The sequence below is a fragment of the Melanerpes formicivorus genome, unplaced genomic scaffold (assembly GCF_026170545.1).
Source record: "Melanerpes formicivorus ecotype bairdi unplaced genomic scaffold, bMelFor1.0.p_v2 SCAF_131, whole genome shotgun sequence".
Classification (NCBI taxonomy): Eukaryota; Metazoa; Chordata; class Aves; order Piciformes; family Picidae; genus Melanerpes; species Melanerpes formicivorus.
This window is the reverse complement of record NW_027142483.1, coordinates 1071196-1090211: the sequence shown is the minus strand read 5'-3', so window position 1 is coordinate 1090211 and position 19016 is coordinate 1071196. Positions and strand designations below refer to the sequence as shown.

The window sequence follows — 19016 nt, the reverse complement described above, 5'->3', positions numbered from 1 at the left end:
TTAAGACATTTCAGTCTTTCATTATGCCCATGCCTACCAGTCTTGGACTAGGTATATAATTATGTTTGTTGCAAAATAAACTCAGAAGAAAAAGATTGTGCTGGCTTTCAGGACCATTGTGAAGGAAGAGGCAGCTGGTGCACTTGGGGAACTGAATCTGATGGAACAGCACTTGAAGGAGCAGTCACAACATAACAGCTACCAACTCACTGCTGAGTTTACTGGCAGCTGAGCCTTGACTGTAGCTGACCAGCAGTGCATTGCCTTGTGGTGCTAGGGGTAGAGGCAAAAGGTGTGCTTGCTTCCAGGTCTGAGAAGAATCTTCAGTGGGCTGCATGGCTGTTCAAACATTATGGTGATAGCAGATTATCACTTCAAAGGTCTCTCCAGCATAGTAGAAGTAAGCCCAGCTTGGGCACAGCTGAGTCTTACAAACTCATGAGCTTGTGATGAAATGAAAATTATTTAACCTAATAACCCAAATCTATCTGCAAAAATACACATAATTTCTATCCTGTGTCAGAAACACCTGGATTTTGTGTTAAAAGGGTGATTGGTGATGCATGCTTTTTAGCTTTTGGCAGGCCCCCATATTAATTCTTCATATACCAGAGGGCTAGACAAATGACTAGCAAAATTGATGGCATGCTACCCAAGTCGTAGTAGCTGTTCCTGCTCATGCTCTTTCAGCCCTCAGTGAAAGAGAAAACAGAAAAGTATTGATTTGCTACCTAACAGCCATTATATCAGCCATAGATGCCTGTCAGAGTGGGACACAGGAGTAAATAAAACCCAATTCTTTCAAGTGTTGTTGAAAACAATCAGACAAGTTAAGTGGATCAATGGATTCCTTCCTTCTTGATAGTTTCCCATCAAGGTTTGATGTTTCTCTGAGGGAAGTGGTTTAGCCAAACAGAACTTTAGAGCTCCTGAAACTCTCCACCTTTTGCTATACAGAGGTGAATAAATACTCTAAACATCTTCCACCCATTCTAAAATCCATGGATCTAAAGGAGAGACCAGTATGCTGGAAATGCATGGCATTGCCATGGAAACAACAGCTCCCTGCTCCTTGGGGACATTTCTGAACCCTATCCAAACATGCTTGCTTGTGTTTGTTTATTTTTTTTAATGGCAGCCACAGTTCTGAGGCCCTTTTGAAGATTGTTTGCTTAGGCCAGCTTGAGATAAATAGCCTACTGCCCTGCCTAAAAATAAAGATATTTTCCTACTTGAATATCTTCCAGTGCTTTCATTTATGTAATTATTTATTAGGAACAAGAACATCAGAGAAGCAAGTCTGAGAAAACAGCCCTACTGTACATTTGATGCTGTTCCAACGTTTCTCATCTCCTCAGAATAGGTAGGACTCTCTCCCAAAGAGATTCCTGGTGTTTCTCATCTGCAGTAGAGTCTTCAAACCTACCCAGAATACCTATGCCCTTCAGAAATGCTCACCCCCTGGCCACACACTCACGGTGCAAGTCTACTTCTGGTGCTTCATTCAGCAAGAAGGTACTGAGGACACCAACACAACTGCTGCCTCTGCTTTTCAGCTCAGGACATTTGAACCTAGACTTTTAAGATCTAGACTGCCAGTTGTAGACTGATGGACATTTGACAATGTCTTGCTCCCTGGGAGCAAAGCGACAGACATTTCAAGTTCCTCAGGTCAAAGATGTGTTACTCACAAGCAGAGACACAAAGATGTAGCTCTTCAATCTACTGGGACACTTTATGCAAACAAAAAGAGCTGTCATAACACTGCCCTGACCTTCCTGCCTTTGGTGACCTGCAGAAGAAACCTCTCTCCTTTTGTTGCCAAAACATAAAATCCAGTGGATCTACCTGTCTGCAGCTGCAGCTTGGTGCCAGCTTGTGCTGCTGGTGCACAGCACACTGGGGAGTCCTGGGCTCTTTGCCCTCTTACACAGGCACCACGCATTTTATGCACCACAGAAAAAGGGCTGAACTGCTCAAGGTAAAATTTTGGCTGAAGGTTTGTTCAGTACATGTAGTGTTTATTGCAGGGGGTCTACAAAGTGTATGTGCACATGGGCATGAACAAGGGTTAAGTGGAGGGAAAGGATAGAGCTCCATCTGCTCTGCAGGATGCTGGTGCTGACTCAGCAGTGCTGGTTGATAGACTCCCACACTCATTAGAAAAAACCATGGAATGCACTTGCTGTATAGGGTCAGCAGATAGGAGAATCTGCAGGCATTGGAGGGAGCTGGGGTTGCTTAGCCTGGAGAAGAGGAGGCTCAGGGGAGACCTTCTTGCTCTCTACAACTACCTGAAGGGAGGTTGTAGCGAGGAGGGGGTTGGTCTCTTCTCCCAGGCAACCAGCACCAGAACAAGAGGACACAGTCTCAAGCAGCACCAGGGGAGGTTTAGGCTGGATGTTAGGAAGAAGTTCTTCATAGCAAGAGTTATTGGCCATTGGAATGTGCTGCCCAGGGAGGTGGTGGAGTCACCATCACTGGAGGTGTGTAGGAAGAGACTGGTTGGGGTGCTTGGTGCCATGGTTTAGTTGAGTAGATAGTGTTGGATGATAGGTTGGACTTGATTTCAAAGGTCTCTTCCAACCTGGTTAATTCTATCCTATCCTATCCTATCCTATCCTATCCTATCCTATCCTATCCTATCCTATCCTATCCTATCCTATCCTATCCTATCCTATCCTATCCTATCCTATCCTATCCTATCCTATCCTATCCTATCCTTTCTGAATGCATGGCTATACCAGTGCTTAATGACAGCTCTGGTATTGTCCTGTCACTCATATTCCTGCCACTTTCATACAATCACTTGTTTATTCTTCTAGCTTCCACGTTCCCAAAAAGCTGATGCATTTGAAAGAAAGGATAATGGTATGGGTTGAGATTTGTGCAGTTACAATTTCCTCAAAAGCACAGTGAACCCTGGTAGCAGTGAGGCTTTGCTACAGTCAGCATGTTCCAATAGGTCTGTTTATACATAGTGAGGCATTGATTAAATCCGTGGCTCCTCAGGGTTATATTTACAGCACACATTAACTCTAGTTTTTATTTATAGGTTACCTTTTAGTCTTGTCTATATTATGTGTCTCCTGTTGGCAACGAGGCTTGAATGTCATTTAAACAGTCTTACAGTAAATGCCAACCAGATGAGGTGATCATTCTTTGGCCCTTCTTGGGGGAGGCTTCTGTGCTTCTCTTGTGCTATTTCTATTAGTGGAGCATCTGAACATTATGCTGATGGGTTTTGGATCTCCACCTGCCCCTTCATTGCCATTGTCTTTTTTGATTCCCACCCCCTTTCTTTTTTTCCCTGCTCATGCTTGTGCCCTATCTGTCATGCTTCCCATTTCTCCTCCTACTTCTCATTGCCTTTCACTGCACCTGGTTCTGGTCACTCATCCACTTCATGACATACCCTTCACCTCTAATCTACTAACATTTTCACAGCAAGAGTTACATTATGTTGTTTGAAATTAACAAGTGGAAAAGCATTCCTTCTCACTGAACAGATGAGAAACTCATCACCCTCTTTCTGTGCATGAGCTCTTCTATCCCTGACTATGTTCATAAGGTTATTTGGACTCAAAAAAACACATTTTTCTGCTCATCTCTTGTGTGGCCTAATGAAATTAACTCCTATAGGTTATTAGGACTCAGGAAAACATATTTTTCTGCTCATCTCTTGTGTGGCCTAATGAACATTAACTCTTAAAGTTATTAGGACTGAAGAAAACACATTTTTCTGATCATCTTCTGTGTGACCTAAAGAACATTAACTCTTCATTCAACTTCTCTGTCTATGAAGTGGAATAATAACTATAGTTACTCAGAATCACAGAGTGTTTGAGTTAGAGGTTATCAGATCCAATCCACCCCCCTCAAACAGTGCCATGTAGAGCTGGCTACCTGGTTCTCTCTGCAGCGGTTTATCCAATGTAATCCCAGATTACAGTGTCCCAGATGTACCCAATGTAATCCACAGCAGTGACACAAGTCGACAGCTTCATGCTATGTAAGACACCTGCCAGGTATAATGATTTCCCCACATGGGCAAACATTTCTGGTGGTCATGATTAGTTTGTTTCGGGTAGCCTGCAGTGAAAATAAAGCTGTTGCTGGGCCTAAGAATTACAACATTTTTAATCTAGTGCTGAAAGAACATTTTAGCTTCCAGCTAAACATCCATGCTTGAAATCCATTGACATATTGACACAGCACTGCTTGGCATTGTGCTAGCTTTCCCTTTTGCTTCTTTTTTTTTTTGCTCCATCCTTTTTAAGGGACAGACCACACTCTGGTAGTTGAGGGCATCTTTTATGAGTGACCTGTGGTGACTTACTGCCAAAGCATACTAGATATATAAAAAGACAGTCAGGAGAAAGAGAGAGAGAGTTACATTTGTTAAATCTCACTGGAAAAGTTGAAACTGGCTTTGTAGGAGAGCTTTTAAGAGATTTAAGATTTCTCCCCCCCAATTAATAAAAAAAGAAAATATGAATATGGAAAAAATAATCTATTTATTATGGAAGTTGGGTTTGTTGAAATATCTTTTTGTATGGTTTAGTTGGTTGGGTGGTGTTGGATGGTAGGTTGGACGCAATGATCTTGAAGGTCTCTTCCAACCTGGTCTGGTCTGGTCTGGTCTATTCTATTCTATTCTATTCTATTCTATTCTATTCTATTCTATTCTATTCTATTCTATTCTACTCTACTCTACTCTACTCTACTCTACTCTATCTTTCAGGGCATTTGTTTTTGTTAGATACAGTGTTTAAAACACTTTCCTCTTCTTGAAAACACAAACAAAGAGCTGGTGCTCTGGAGGTACAAATAACATTAGTTCTGCTGATGACTTCCCCTTTTAACCTGCCATGTCTTAGTTTGCTACGTGCAGCTTCCTAGACCAGGTCTTGGCTATGGAAGAGGTTACTGTGAGTTAGTTAAACTATAATTTAAAAAACAAAATGCCCTGGTGATGGCTTTTCTAAGAGCTGTCATACTTCACTCAAGCTTAAAGGATCATTTGAAGAAATAAATGAATTTTAAATTCCCAGACCATAAGTAGCAGTCAGTTCAAGACTGCCTTTGTGCTTGAACCTATAAATCCCCAATGAAGTGATATTTGAGAAGCATAGAACCATAGAATTGTCAGGGTTGGAAGGGACCTCAAGGATCATCCAGTTCCAGCTGCCTTGCCATGAGCAGGGACACCTCATACTAGATCAGGTTGCTCACAGCCACATCCAGCCTGGCTGCAAACACCTCCAGGGATGAGGCTTCTACCACCTCCCTGGGCAACCTGTTCCAGTGTCTCACCACCCTCATGGGGAAGAACTTCCTCCTAACATCCAACCTGAATCTATCCTTTCTATTATTTTTTTCCATTCCCCCATCTTTGTCTTTCTCTGGAGAACAAGGCTTTCAGAAGTTAATAACTGACCTGTTGGCCAGAAATGCTCTACCATCAAAGTCACAATAAAGAGCTGGGCAGAACTCTTGCTCAGCACCGTGAAGCACTCCACAACATGCAAACAAAAGCAGTTATTTGCTCTGCAGTTTTATTTCTTCTCTGTTTATTTTTGCTAAATTTTATCTGAGCTTTGAAGCCTCACAATTGTAGGGAATTACAACCAAACCAGCTCCCAGCCCACAACCAGCCCACCAGCTCCCCCTTAGACCTCCAAGCTCTATTTATAATTTCTACGTGCCTTCGTTACCTCTCCTCTCCAGTATCAAATCCTTCTGAACTAGAAAGGTCACATTCTAACTATTATTGCTGGAGAAATTAATTCAGTGTGTGACATCACAGCTAGACAGTTAATTACTTCATTTAATAGCAACCTACAGCTGTTAAAGGACTGTCTGCATGCAAAAAAAACCTCTCTACAGTCCTTACCATTTCAAGGGCATAAACCTGATGCAAATCAGCCGTTTGCAATTTCAAATGGTAAACATTTCTGAGAGGAGCACGTTTTGGAGCTTAGTCTCTGAATCAATATTCATGATAGTTTTATAATAAGCACCCTGGTGTAGTACATTCAATTCCTGCATTGTTCCCCTGAATTTCTGACGCCGGTGACTGTGAAATATTTATTGCTTCCAGTGCTCCACTGATACTGCAAATGAGGGATTAACCAGAAGTTGGTGAAGAGTTTGGGGCCCAACACTGATAATCTCTTTTTATCCACTTATCTTGACAGGTATCTCAGTTCTGGTTGCATTTAATGAGATTACAAACTCAAGCAGTTCTATACATTACAGACTAACTTATTATTTACCTTGTAAATGTAAAAGCAAATTTTTTCTTGCTGAAACAGCCATTCAGTGCACCCCCCCCCCCCCCCCCCAATATTATTACCTATTTTTATGTTTGAAATGCAATTTAAAGAGGTAGGTTTAATAACAATTAAAGCCCCAGTGGGTGCATTTGCCATAGGTCTGTGCAAGTTAATATTGTAATGGAGTTTTCTCCATGAATGTGATATGAAATGCTTGTTAAAGCTGCAGGGTTATGCTTTTCTGAAGCTCAGTTATTTGAATTTTGAAACATAAAATAATGAGTGGCACTGCTCTTGGATATATATATATATATATATATATATATATATATATATATATATATACACACATTTAAAGTAAATGAACTATTCAATAATTGATGAAACAAATTAAGATGTATTTTCTCCTGCTGTCCTTTCTGTCACTCGTTCTGTATGGATCTGAATATTGTCCCATTTTATCTGCAACACCAGTGGTGCTCCCACCTGAGAGCACAGGATTTGGCTGGTCTAGAGCCATACATGCTGTGTCTGTTCAGTCTGCAGCTGCTAAGGACTGTATCTGATGACTGAATTTAGTCTAGTTTTCTAGCTGTTGCTGTGTTAAGCAGGTATAAGATCTCCATCATTGATAAATACAGAGGGGGTAAACTCTTCTCTGGATTTACTGAAAATGTCATGATTACCTCAAGGGAGACAGGACAAGACCTTTAATAAGAGCCTAATTTGAAAACTCCACTTGCTGACCTATCCCTGAAAATTGGGATTATTTGTGTATCACCTGAGGAGTTATCATCAGCTTCCAGAAGTATATTTTCAGTGACAAGAAAGAATAGATTATGATGCCAATGGAAACCATACTCCTGGTTTAGGCAAAGAGCTTAGAAAGTGTTAAAACTAAAACTAGTAAGACTGATAACTAGTTGCTCTAATTCCAGGTAAAACTCTGCTGGTGGGGGACACAGAGCAAAAGTTACCTCTATTTCTCCCTGTTGCATAGTAGAGCCAGAGAGAGTGACTATGGCTAACTGCACATGGATGATCCTCAAATCAATAAGCAAAGCAGAGCACAGGCAACAGGAAAAATGACAAGGAATCCTCCCCCAGCCCATTGCCACTCCATGTTCTTGTTCCTTGAGTGGGCTTGTGTACGCCTCCACTGTAGTAGTGACAGAGAGTGACTCCTGGAAAACAAGGCACAGCTGAAAGCCAGATGGCTTTATGCAGATGATTATCTAGTACCTTGCCTAAGTAACTGTATTCCCTTAAAGAAAAAAAGAAAATCCTCTGCTGAAAATGTTTCCAGACGCTTGCCCCTTCCCCAGTCCAAGTGGAAAACAAAATGCCATTCAGCAGCAGAGATGGGGCTGGATCCAATACAAACATTTCTCAGTGAGGCATTCTTTATAGAAGTGCCCAGTCATTTTTTCCATGTGCAGTGGGAAAGACAAAGCCTCTGCTTAAAAGGCATTCTTCTCCAAAAGGAGGAAGGGCTAAAATATTTCAGTTGTGTGCAAGCTGGCTAGGGCTAAGAGATTCATCAGACTGAGGGAGTTGGGGATATGCAGTCTGCAGAAGAGAAGGCTCCAGGGAGACCTAATTGTGGCCTTCCAGTAGCTAAAGGGGGCTACAGGAAAGCTGGGGAGGGACTTTTTAGGGTGTCAGGTAATGACAGGACTAGGGGGAATGGAAGAAAACTAGAAATGGGTAGATTCAGATTGGATGTTAGGAGGAAGTTCTTCCCCATGAGGGTGGTGAGACCCTGGAACAGGTTGCCCAGGGAGGTAGTGGAAGCCTCACCCCTGGAGGTTTTTGCAGCCAGGCTGGATGTGGCTGTGAGCAACCTGCTGTAGTGTGAGGTGTCCCTGCCCATGGCAGGGACTTTGGGACTGGATGATCCTTGGGGTCCCTTCCAACTCTAACAATTCTATAATTCTATGATTCATCCCAGCCTCTGCTCTAATGTACTTGCTACAACAGCCATTAAGTGAAAAACTTACTCTGAGAGATGCTGACTGTTAGAAAGTCTGCAGTTGGAAAGGTGGCTGTTGGATTTTCCTCTTTAAGACAAAATGCCAAGTTTATTCAAGGAGAAGAACATACAGGAGAAGGGATAAATAATTCTGCTCTGTTTCCTCATTAACCACCCTCCACCCAGTCCCAACAAAACACTCACATGAAATGGTCATTCTGAGTCATACTTTCTCCTCAGATAAGGGAGGCAGACAAACTACAGCACTCCCTGACAGATTTCCAGATAGAGACAAAAGTTTGAAAGGGATGAAGAAACAGCCCTTAAAGCCAGTATGGCTGTGCCTGTGGGAAGTAGGGAGACATAGAAAACCACAAACCTGTAAAAAGCTGAGTAGGGCACACAGATCCCTTCCAATCTCACGCTGTGTCTAGACACCTCAACAGCTGCTCACCTCTACTCTGAATGGATCTATGCCAGGTATTGGTACTATGGAGACCTTTTCAACCCTGTTCTAGCTTTGCTGGAGCATGTAGGTTTTTAGTAGCTGGGAGGGTTGTGCTGTGTTTTGCCCTACCAGCTCTCTTAGTTTTGGTTGCTTTGGTTTGTTATTTTGTACTGGAGCAGATTTTCTCTGGACAAATGCTTGCATCAACAAAGTGCTTTCAAGGAAAGGTTCCTGGAGCCAGGAGTGGGGAACAGAGCATAGGAAAGTCATGAATGACTGATTCTCTGTGGCTCTCTGTGGGCTACCATCCAGCCTCAGAGGTGGAAAACCACAGTGAGAAAGCCTAGGACATGCTGGCCTTGCATTAGTTTTGGCAGGAAAGAAGTCTGCTGATCTCTTGCCACTCAAAGCTCCTTTTGAATGACAGTGACAGGATGCATTGTACAGTAGAAACAGGGTACCACACAGCCCAGAAATGGTCCACTTAAGGTTCTAGTTCCATGCATCCTTTTCTTCCACCTGATGCCAATTCTGAAAGGCTGAATGAATTCATTTTTATTCTTTCTTTCCTTCTTTCCTTCTTTCTTTCTTTCTTTCTTTGAGAAGCCAGAGTGAAACAATGATTCAGAGCCCTACAGTTTTAGCTCAAATGACTATTTTTAGAGAGCCTATTGGAAGTGGTTCCTACAGGTACAATATTTGCATTCAGTAATTATTAAATTATGTTTCAAATTAGCATTCAAGTGTGCCAATTCTTCCCATGCTCCCTGGCTTCCATATGGCATGGCTTAAGAAATAACATTTTGGTTGATCTTACAGTCTAGCAAACTTGGAATAATATTTTCTAAAGTATTTTTTTCACAAGCCTCTATTATTCTTTGGCTCATATTAGGTATTTTAGTACAGCTGAGGCTTTAATACTGCTTCATGATGGTTTGTCTTTAGAGAAAACCAAATAATCACAAAGGACTTCTACTGTTTCTGAAGTATTTAAGAAAATAGCAATCTAAACAATTGTACAATACTACTGAACAGGACTGATAAAGTCAGGTCATGTTTACCTCATTTTGGTCAACCTTTGTTGGCACTGCCAAATTCAATGTATCCTGACTGATAGCTAGGAAAATCTCTTTGAGATCATGTAGCAACAAAGACTTAGATCTCAAAAACTGCGGGGCTCTAACAGCTTTGTGTACTGCACTGTTCAGCGGTTGCTGAATCCCGCATTAGGATGCGTAACCCAAACATCTCCAGCTCGTGGTCATGTCTGAAAATGAGCTGGGATCAGATCCAGGCATTCAAGAGGACCAATTAAGATATAAAACCCAAGAGTGTCTGTCTTTTGGTGTTTGAATTCCAAGTCCACAAGCAAATTGTAAATTATCAGTAGCTGGTTATATGTTTTACGCCTCTCTTGAACACCAGTTTAATCAGGCCAAGGTCTTCTTCAGAAACCAACCAACTCTGTTATTGCTTTAAATGCCCCCTGGAAAAACTGGAGTTTTAATTCCTTCCTTGCTTCCCATGTCATGAATAAGAGTGGGCATGAAATGCCTATTATTGGTTTTCACAGCTTTGAATAAGCTTTGGGGCATTTTGCTGCTACTTGCCCAAAACTTTGTGGGAACTCACTACAGCAGAGTTTAAACTGCATTGTCCTGGTAGGTGCTTTATATACCTCCTTGAAATGGAGAACATTTCCCACTATCCATCTGCTCTGTCCTGTGCTTCCATTTGCTTCAGCTTCCTATGATTTAAAAGGTTTGGGGTCTGGCAGCTCTACTCCAAGCAGCTGATTTTCATTAAAACTTTGATGAGAAACTTAAGCTGGAATCACAAACATCTGCAGTAAAACTTCCTCTCCACTAATAGATGTTTCTCAGAACATAACCTTGTTGTACCAGAAAAAAACCAGCAGCTAGAAATCCAAATTGCCCATGATGGGAGTTAACCTAACATAACCTCAAGGGTCTGAAATGAATTCCTTCAGAGATCTGCTTTTCTAAAGATAGGTGCAGGTCCCATTAGCTTAAAAGAATATAAAGGTTCCTGTCAAGCTAAAACCCTTTTTGGCTCACACCTAAGGATTAAGTCTTCTGCTGTTTCTTTTAGCCCTGGTTTGTTTTGAACAGATTAATGCCACAAGTAAGGATCAAATTGTGGTTTCTCTAAACAGTCTGCAAGGATTTCTGTTCCAATCTTTATGGGGGAAAGAAAGGGTGAAGGCAACTGGGTGATAGTTTGAGGCTTTGTTAGCAAGTGGCTGGGACTTCTGATAGCTGTCTTTTTACATCTCTAATGTGAACTATTTTAGGAAGGGGAATTTGCCACAGGTCCCACACTAATTATTGCTTATTGCTTTAGAGAACCAGAAAGGAAGCAGCTCAGATACTCTTTCTTGCATTTGAAAATTTCGAGCAGCAGCTGCTGGTACAAGTCAAGTGGAAAACATGATTGCCAAACATGTCATTTTCACATGCAAGCTCCATCAGATACCTTCTGCCTCTTATTTTCTCTCAGAGTAAATGGCTAATTTTGACTTGACTATGATAACTGCTTCCTTTAAAGGGCTTCTTTTGCCTCTCTGCCTTTTGCCTGAGCCAAAACCACTGATGTTGGAAACAGTTTTTGTCTTCCATCTGTCCAACAATATCATGCCTTCCTTCACTCTGGGAATTGGCTTCCTGCCTTAGCCCAACTACTTAATTTTTTCTTTTAAGGCTCTTGCTTATCTCCTTCTTGTTCCATTTTTTCCCCTCTCCTTTTGTCTTCCTGCTTTAGTTTCTTTCCTCTCCTACTATATGCTTCACTTTTTCTTTTCAATAAGAGCATTTGAAATGATCCATTCTTGCTTGGCAAGTGTCTTCACAGAATGTCTGCCTTTCCTTCCAGTTATCCTTCTCACACTCATCTCCTGTACTGGGCTCTCTCTGCAATTTTCTTGACCTCATGTAGTCATTTACATAAGAATGCAATGAGCATTTTTCTGGATGTCACTTTATATTCATTTTATGTTAAAGTGAGTGACTGCACAATGTGAATCACAGGGAATAATTTTACCATTGTCTGTTTTCACCTTAGACTCTGTAAGGAGCTTTCTTCCTATCGGGGAACATAATCCACACCTATATAATCGAAACCACTATGTCAGTGGAATTTGCAAGTGCAAATGTTGACAGTAGCAGGCTTCAGATCAGCTCAGTAATGTATGACCTGCCTCTTCTTTCACAGACATATGTTTGACAGTGGGATTTAAATGTTCTCAGAAGTAGTTTCTGGTTTTCAGTTTTAACTCTGTGCCTATCCATGGTGCAGTTGACTGGTACCACAGCCCATGGTGATGCTCCATCTCATGACTCCACAGCTCTGTCTTGCAGGTCTGTTCCATTTGTATAATTTGGCATTGTTCAACGTGACCAACAGCCTCTATCTGCTCTTGAGAGCTGTACACCTGAGTCAGTATTTAGATGATGGAACAGAATCAAACCATGCTGTGTAAGGGAGTTGACTCTGTTCTTCACTGTGAGCTTTGAGTTAAAAATCTGGGCTTCCAATAATGTTAATTCAAGTTTTCTCAGATTAACCCTGTCTCTAGGGAGGAAAGGCAGAGTGCTTCAGAGGACTGAAGGAAATGTTCCCTCTTCAGGTGAGGGACTACCACACCATTACTCCTACATCAGCCTTTGGGTTTAAAGCTGGTTCCCCAGCTCCTGTTACAACTACACAGGTGGATCAATGGCTGAGAAGGTTCTCACAGTTACAATCCCAGAAGATCATCCTACTGGGCTTCCTTGGAAATTGCCATGGAGATAGGCTCTGATATGCAATAGTAAGGTGAATGTGCAGCTAGCAAAGAGGCCTTAAATCTTGGCTCCCTGGAGCCAAGACCCTTGACATAAAAAAGCAGGCAGCATCATTCATTTGCAACATGGAATCCAGAGTCTAAATGCTGCCATTGTAGGGGCTGAAGTAAGCTGCTAGAGCAAACACCAGTTGGTGAGTCTATTACATCAGACTGCACAAATGAAACTCTTGTGAGGGTTGAAATGGGCGTAAGAGACTAAAGTGTCATTCCGCTGCAGTGTCCAATACAGCTCACAGCACTTTCCCAAGGTAGAATCTAATAAACTGAAGCAATGGGAACTGTGTCACTGGGAAAACCATTGCACCCAATCATGGTGAGAAAGGCTAACAATCACTTATGCCCATTATCCTGTAAATAGCAGCTACAAAACCCATCCAGTTCTTAAATCAGGCATTTCATTAAGGGACTTTCCATGTTGTAAGCAACAGGTGGCAATGCAGCTTCCCAGGGCTGATCCCAGGCCAGAGGAGAAGATCTGTACATCCCACGTCACTGAACTCATCCAAGCCTGGGGACTGCTCCAGGGAGCCCCTGTGCTGAGCAGAGCAGGGTTTAGCCTTCAGTTTTCTCACACAGGTCATGTTTCACACCGAGCGCCTGGCAGGGCGAGCAGGCGTTTCCTGAGGCTGCCCAGCTGCTTAGAGCTGCTGCAATGGGTGGACAAGCTCTGCCCAGCCTCATGGTATCCCCAGCTGTCTGAAAGGCTTGTGCACTTATTTCCATAGCTGTTAGTTCTGGCAGTTGGAGTGTAGGGAGAAAATGAGCCTGGTGGTATCAGAGATTACAATCTTGATATTGTCATAGTGACACAGCCATGCTAATCTCACTTCATTTTTGGATGTTATATTAGAACTGCTCTTTCCCTTCCCATGACCTTATGTAACTCAATTTGCCTCCTACTTTGCATCTCCCACGCATGAGGCATTAGTGTCCTCCCCTCCCAGCCTATGCTTCAGTAATTTATTTTCTCAAGCTATATTTTTGACTAGTCCATTCCTGACACAGCCCTGCTAAAATGAGGAGGCTCAACCAATCCCAAATCACAGGAAAATTCTCCATCATCAAATTGCTTCTCAGATCTCTCTGATTTCTTTTGTCACCAGTCCCAAACACCTACTTTTTGGAAGCCTTAAAATTCTCTGCAGGTGTTTTCTTTGCACTTTCCTACACACATTTGATTTGTTATCCCCCACCCTCATTGCCAAAAAGGGAGCTTCAGGTTTGGGGCATTCAGAGACAGAAGCACAAACCCTCCACAGTACAGCATTTGCCACCAAAAGACAGACTTTCTGGAAGTTTAAATGAGTTACAATTGCAGGAACCACGACAAGGCAAGCAGAAAAAGTGTTTTGACAATTAACCCTTGTAAAATAGCTCTGTTTGGACAGGCCTGTTTGGTTACGTTGGCAAGAAAGTCAGCGCCGCGCTAAGCCAGCCTCCCTGCAAAGTACAGCAGCTGTCTGCTCACAGCAGGCAGGGCATGTGTACATTTGGAAGTTTGAGCTGTATCTCTCCAGTCCCAAAATGCAATGTCTCACACCCCCTGACATAACAAAATAAAATCCTCCGGTATCGCTCTAAGGATCAAATGATTAAGCTAACGTTAGCCAGATGGGAGCTTCAACACAGACAGATGAAAGCAGGAAAGTGTAGACACTAGAGAGAGAAGTGAGTTACTGTACCTCAGCAAAAGGCACCCAACTTCCAGTAGCTACTGCCTGCTGCTGCCCTCTGATAACAGTGGCTTCTTGCTCGCTGACCGCTGAGCTACCTTCAATGTCAAACTGAAAAACGCTTCCCTCACTGGAGGCTGTGCTGGAGGAGAAGCATCTCAAAAAGAATAATAGAGGAGAAACCAGGGGCCAGGCGGAGATCAAAGCCATTTCCTCCCCTTACATCCAGCAGTGGTCTTCTAGCGTCTCAGTAATTGTTTACCCTCTTCTGCAATCAGCCCCCCTTGGCTTAGTGGTGCCTCAGTTATTTTAACTTTCTTTCAGCATTCCGTTTCCAGATGTGGCACTTCAAGGCAGTCTAACCAGATCCTGATTTAAAAAAAAATAGAAGGGGAAAAAAAAAAAAGGGGGGGAAAAAAAAAGGAAGGGAAAAAAAAAAAGGAAAAGAAGGGAAGAAAAGCGCTTTTGCTGCCTCCCTCGTTCACTCTCTGTGCCTGTGGCTCCTCTTTTTCCCCAGAGGCTCCAGCTCAATAACATACAGATGGGCAGTGCTTAAGCAGCGAGTGTCAAACAGAGATTGTATTCCAGGAAAGCACCGCTGGCTCCCCAGCCACCTTATCTCCCCCTGTCAGGATACAGACTGCCGCTCTGCTCAGGGCTCTGGCTTCCTTCACTTGTTCACATCATTCCCTTTTTTTACCTCGTGTCGAGAACCTCCCACTCAAACTTTGCCGTTCAGAAAGTGAGGTCACCCTTTCCTCCCTCCCCACGCCACCCCTCCACAACTCCATCAGACTGCTCCGCGTGAAGCTTTGACTCTCCTAACTCTTTAGTTTTTAACATTTTCAGTTTATTCAGAGCAAGGTAGGAAGGTGCCAAATTCATTAAAAAAAAAACCCACCACAAAACACTAGACCAACCTTTTCTTTTGGAATGGGGGAAGGGAAGCTGTGGGCAGGAGGAGGAGGGAAACAGCCTGGCTGTGCCATGGGCTAATAGGGCTAAGTGGTGTCTCTAACATGCTTCATTCAGACCCTTTCCCTCAAGCCCACCTCTCAGCTTCTCGTTGGCTCGTGAAAAAGAGCATCATTCACTGAGATTTTGGAAAAATGACTTCATTCCTCAGGCTCATGAACTTTTATTTACAAAGAGCATCTTGTATTCCTTTTTCAAGAGATGCTTTGTGAGGCCCTGGTAACAAGGCTTGCAGTGTGTGTACGGCGGCAAGCTGAATATATTGCCCGCAGCTGACTTAGTTTTATGACTACAGTCTCAGAAAGACAACGCAGTAACCCTCGCTAGATTTTGGGACAAAGTCAAGCATAATTATACTTAATGTGCCCCATTCCAGCTAAGGGGTCACACCCTGTCTCTCAGCTGTCCTGTGTGCTGGACTTTGTAGCAGAGCGTTGGTTTGACAGACCATTGGCCTCTCAGGCTTCATCCTTAAAGGAAATTGGCTTATCAGGCTTTATTCTGGGAATGGTTTCCTTCTTTCTCCCTCTCCTTCCCCCCTCCCCCTTTCCCAAGAGATCAACGATATTATGAAACAAGGAAACAATCAGTAGAGAATTCTCTTAACTCTTACACACCTGTGACACAGCTATGGGGCTGTAAATGCTGTACGGATGTCATACAGAGACTATAAAGAGGTTAGCCACCAAGAAACTGCCTGATTAGAAATGGTGTGACTGAGAAGGCAAGGGCATTCAAGCTTGTGAGACAAAATATTAACCAGCAGAGGAAAAAAGGCTCTGTGACCTGAGCCTATGAGGTTCAAGATCAAAGTCTGTAGGAGGAAATAAAAGATGGCAATGGTGATTACAAGTTAATTCTGTCCTGAGAGCAATAGAAACATCTCTCAGTTACCTGTACCTGATATGGTGGCAAGCATTCTGTCTCTTAAGAGCCTGAGAGTGAGATATTACTACTGAGGGCTGCCAGCACTTTTCTATTCCTTTCTGCTCATGGCAATGCTGGGAACAGCCTGGAGACTCAGGGAGCAGAAAGCCAGTGAGGCCTTAAGCAGCAACCCCGTGAGATTCCCCTTAGGTCTCCTGCTATATGGGTAAGTTTGAGGCTCATGAGAGAAACATGTGGGAATTGAAAACTGAGGCTACATACTAGCACAGGAAGACAATACTGCATTGCAAGGTAAATGCAGAAAATGAGATGTAGTTTTAAAGACAGTAGGTGTGAGAGGAAGATACAGGAAATCCTTGAAGAAGTCATCAAAGGAAAAGTTGAGAAAGCTACTAGTGTAAGGTGGAGGACTGTGTTAAAGAGATTCTTGAGGTTTTTCTTAGCTCTGTGATCTAAAGTTTTCCTAGGAAGTCATTAGCTGTGGTGGTTTAGGCTCTGGAGAGCAACATTTCTAATTAGAGTGAAATTAAACCACGGTGTAGCACTGTTTTTCTACCATAGATTGCGCCTGCATTCATTTGTTTTCTGACCTGCATTGCAACAATGAATAAAAAAAAGGAAAAAAGGTTGTGTCCAGAAGATTTGGAGACAATTTTAATACATAAAAGTTCAGAATGGAAGGACTGTGATCCGGTGGGTTTTGAATCTCTCCGGAGAAGACTCCACAACCAGTCTGGGCAGCCTGATCCAGTGCTCTGCCACCCCCAAAGTGAAAAAGCTTGTCCTTACGTTAAGATGGAATCTTGGTGTATGATGAAGTCGTCCCACCTAATAGGTCATCAATAATGCAAAACCCCTGGAACACATTTACAGAAAAGAGAAAAAAGACATTCTTGAAGTGGGCAAAAGTTAGCAAGTAAAAAAACATCGTTACCTATCCACGCTCTTCATGTAAAATCAGAACAAAGATCACAGTATCACTAAGGTTGGAAGAGACCTCAAAGATCATCGAGTCCAACCTGAAGATATTCACATCCTTGTGAAAAAGTTCACAATGCTAATTGACTGCATTTGGAGAGAGCCAAGAGCAAAATTATTCTCAAGATCAAAGTCTTAAAAGGAGGAAGACGTCTGCTTAATGTCTTTGGAAAATTAGATCCTTTAGAAACTCTCAGACTGGCCCCAGGCACCAAAAATCTGGGAAAAATCTCATGTTATAGGGAAGGAAATGCAGATAAATTCAAATGATAGAATTATTAAATAATAAATAATTTATTCTTATGAATAGCATAGTGTAGCATGGCATAGCATAGCATAGCATAGCATAGCATTGCATAGCATAGCATAGACCAGACCAGACCAGGTTGGAAGAGACCTTTGAGATCATCGAGTCCAACCTATCACCCAACACCATCTAATCAACTATACCATGGCACTGAGCACCCCATCCAGTCTCTTCCTAAACACCTCCAGTGACCTGTTCATTATGACTTACAAGATCTAAATCTCTCCACAAACATATGTTAGTCTCATACCAGAAAAATGGTAATAAAAATATTTGAGCAGAATATATATATATATATATATATATGTTTTAATTCCCTCTATTTTGCTATAGAGTTGAATAACTTGCTAGACAACAGCTGTTCACAAATAATTTAATTGTAAATCTTTTAAGGTATTGTATTCCTCTTAAAAACCTGCAGATTTGTGCACAGGTTGCTCCTAAAACCACAGGCCTTCTGAAGGTAAATTTATGCTGCGATGGACTTCCAGTTTCTTTGTCCTTGACAGAGATGATGTGGATGTGTTACATGAGCAGTCTCAGTTTTGGAACTGGACTTCTTCAGTATGGCAGGCTACAGAAGCAGGAGTTTCTCCTTCTGCTTTAACAGTATCATCTGTACTTTTCACAAGTTCTTTGTCCCATCTTTAACATTTGGTTTCGATTCGCTGTGGCAGACAGTAGGATTAGTGAAAGACAAAAGGAAGAATCCAGTGGAAGGCTTATTACAAATGACAAGCTCCAAATTAACCAGTCTCAAGCTGTTGTGTATGGGCTTCTGGTGGTTTGTCAGGTCCCAGTGGGAGATCTACTAGCAATCTGTCGTGCTCTAGTGCCAAGTCTTACCAGTTAAACATTTGATAATGTTGCATGATGGTCCAATGGAAACGTTGACAGATGACTGATATTTGTGATCCAAAATGTTTTGGACAATGTTTGAAGTACTTTTGTAAAGGTTAGAAGATGTTGGCAGTGTGTCTATGCATCATCAGATGAATTAGCAATCTACAAGCCACACTAGAAACCTATGTCAATTAAGGGCAACAGGCAGTAATTTATGTCACAGGGCATACCAGAGGGAGATGCTAATAAAATCTTAGCTAGGCAAGCAAAATGGCACTTTTCTCAACTTACTTCATGTGTTTTGGATTGTGTCATGCTAGGAGAAGTTTCAGTTTGCAGGTAGAAGACAGAATTGATGCTGAAAGTTCAAGGGCAGCATATCTTCAAAACCTTCAATTTGAAAATCTGGTCAAGGGAGGACAAGCCTCTTTGCTGTAGCAGTTACACAGATCATCTACTGGCTTTGCCACATGACAACAGTTTAAAGCAAGGGAATCTCAGCTTTCATGTCACTAGTTACTGGCAAAACTGGGACCTGGATGATTACAAACTGCTTTGCATTAACCTCGTGGTATTTCTCTTCTACCTTTGTGCTTGTTACTGCCCAATGTTTTTAATCCCTGTGAAACTCTTCAAAATCCATTAGGCATGCCAAAACCTTGTAGGGCTGGTGAAACTGCCATTATTCTTTAGTAGCACAGTTATTAACTCTCTTTCTTGCTGAGAGAACTGTACTTGGGAACTGTATGTCTTCTGTGAATAGCATCTGAATCTTTAAATTTCCTGGTA

The 19016-nt window shown here is 42.3% G+C and overlaps 1 protein-coding gene across 1 annotated transcript in view; it reads right to left on the bottom strand.

Moving 5' to 3' along the window:
• The window catches only part of LAMA4 (laminin subunit alpha 4), an 87202-nt gene extending 72314 nt beyond the window's left edge, over window positions 1-14888 (bottom strand). The window contains exon 1 of the mRNA XM_068168093.1: window positions 14246-14888. Within this exon, the coding sequence (XP_068024194.1) occupies window positions 14246-14446 (201 nt within the window). The 5' untranslated portion in view covers window positions 14447-14888. The remainder of the gene's footprint in view (window positions 1-14245) is intronic.
• Between the last annotated feature and the right edge of the window lie 4128 nt (window positions 14889-19016).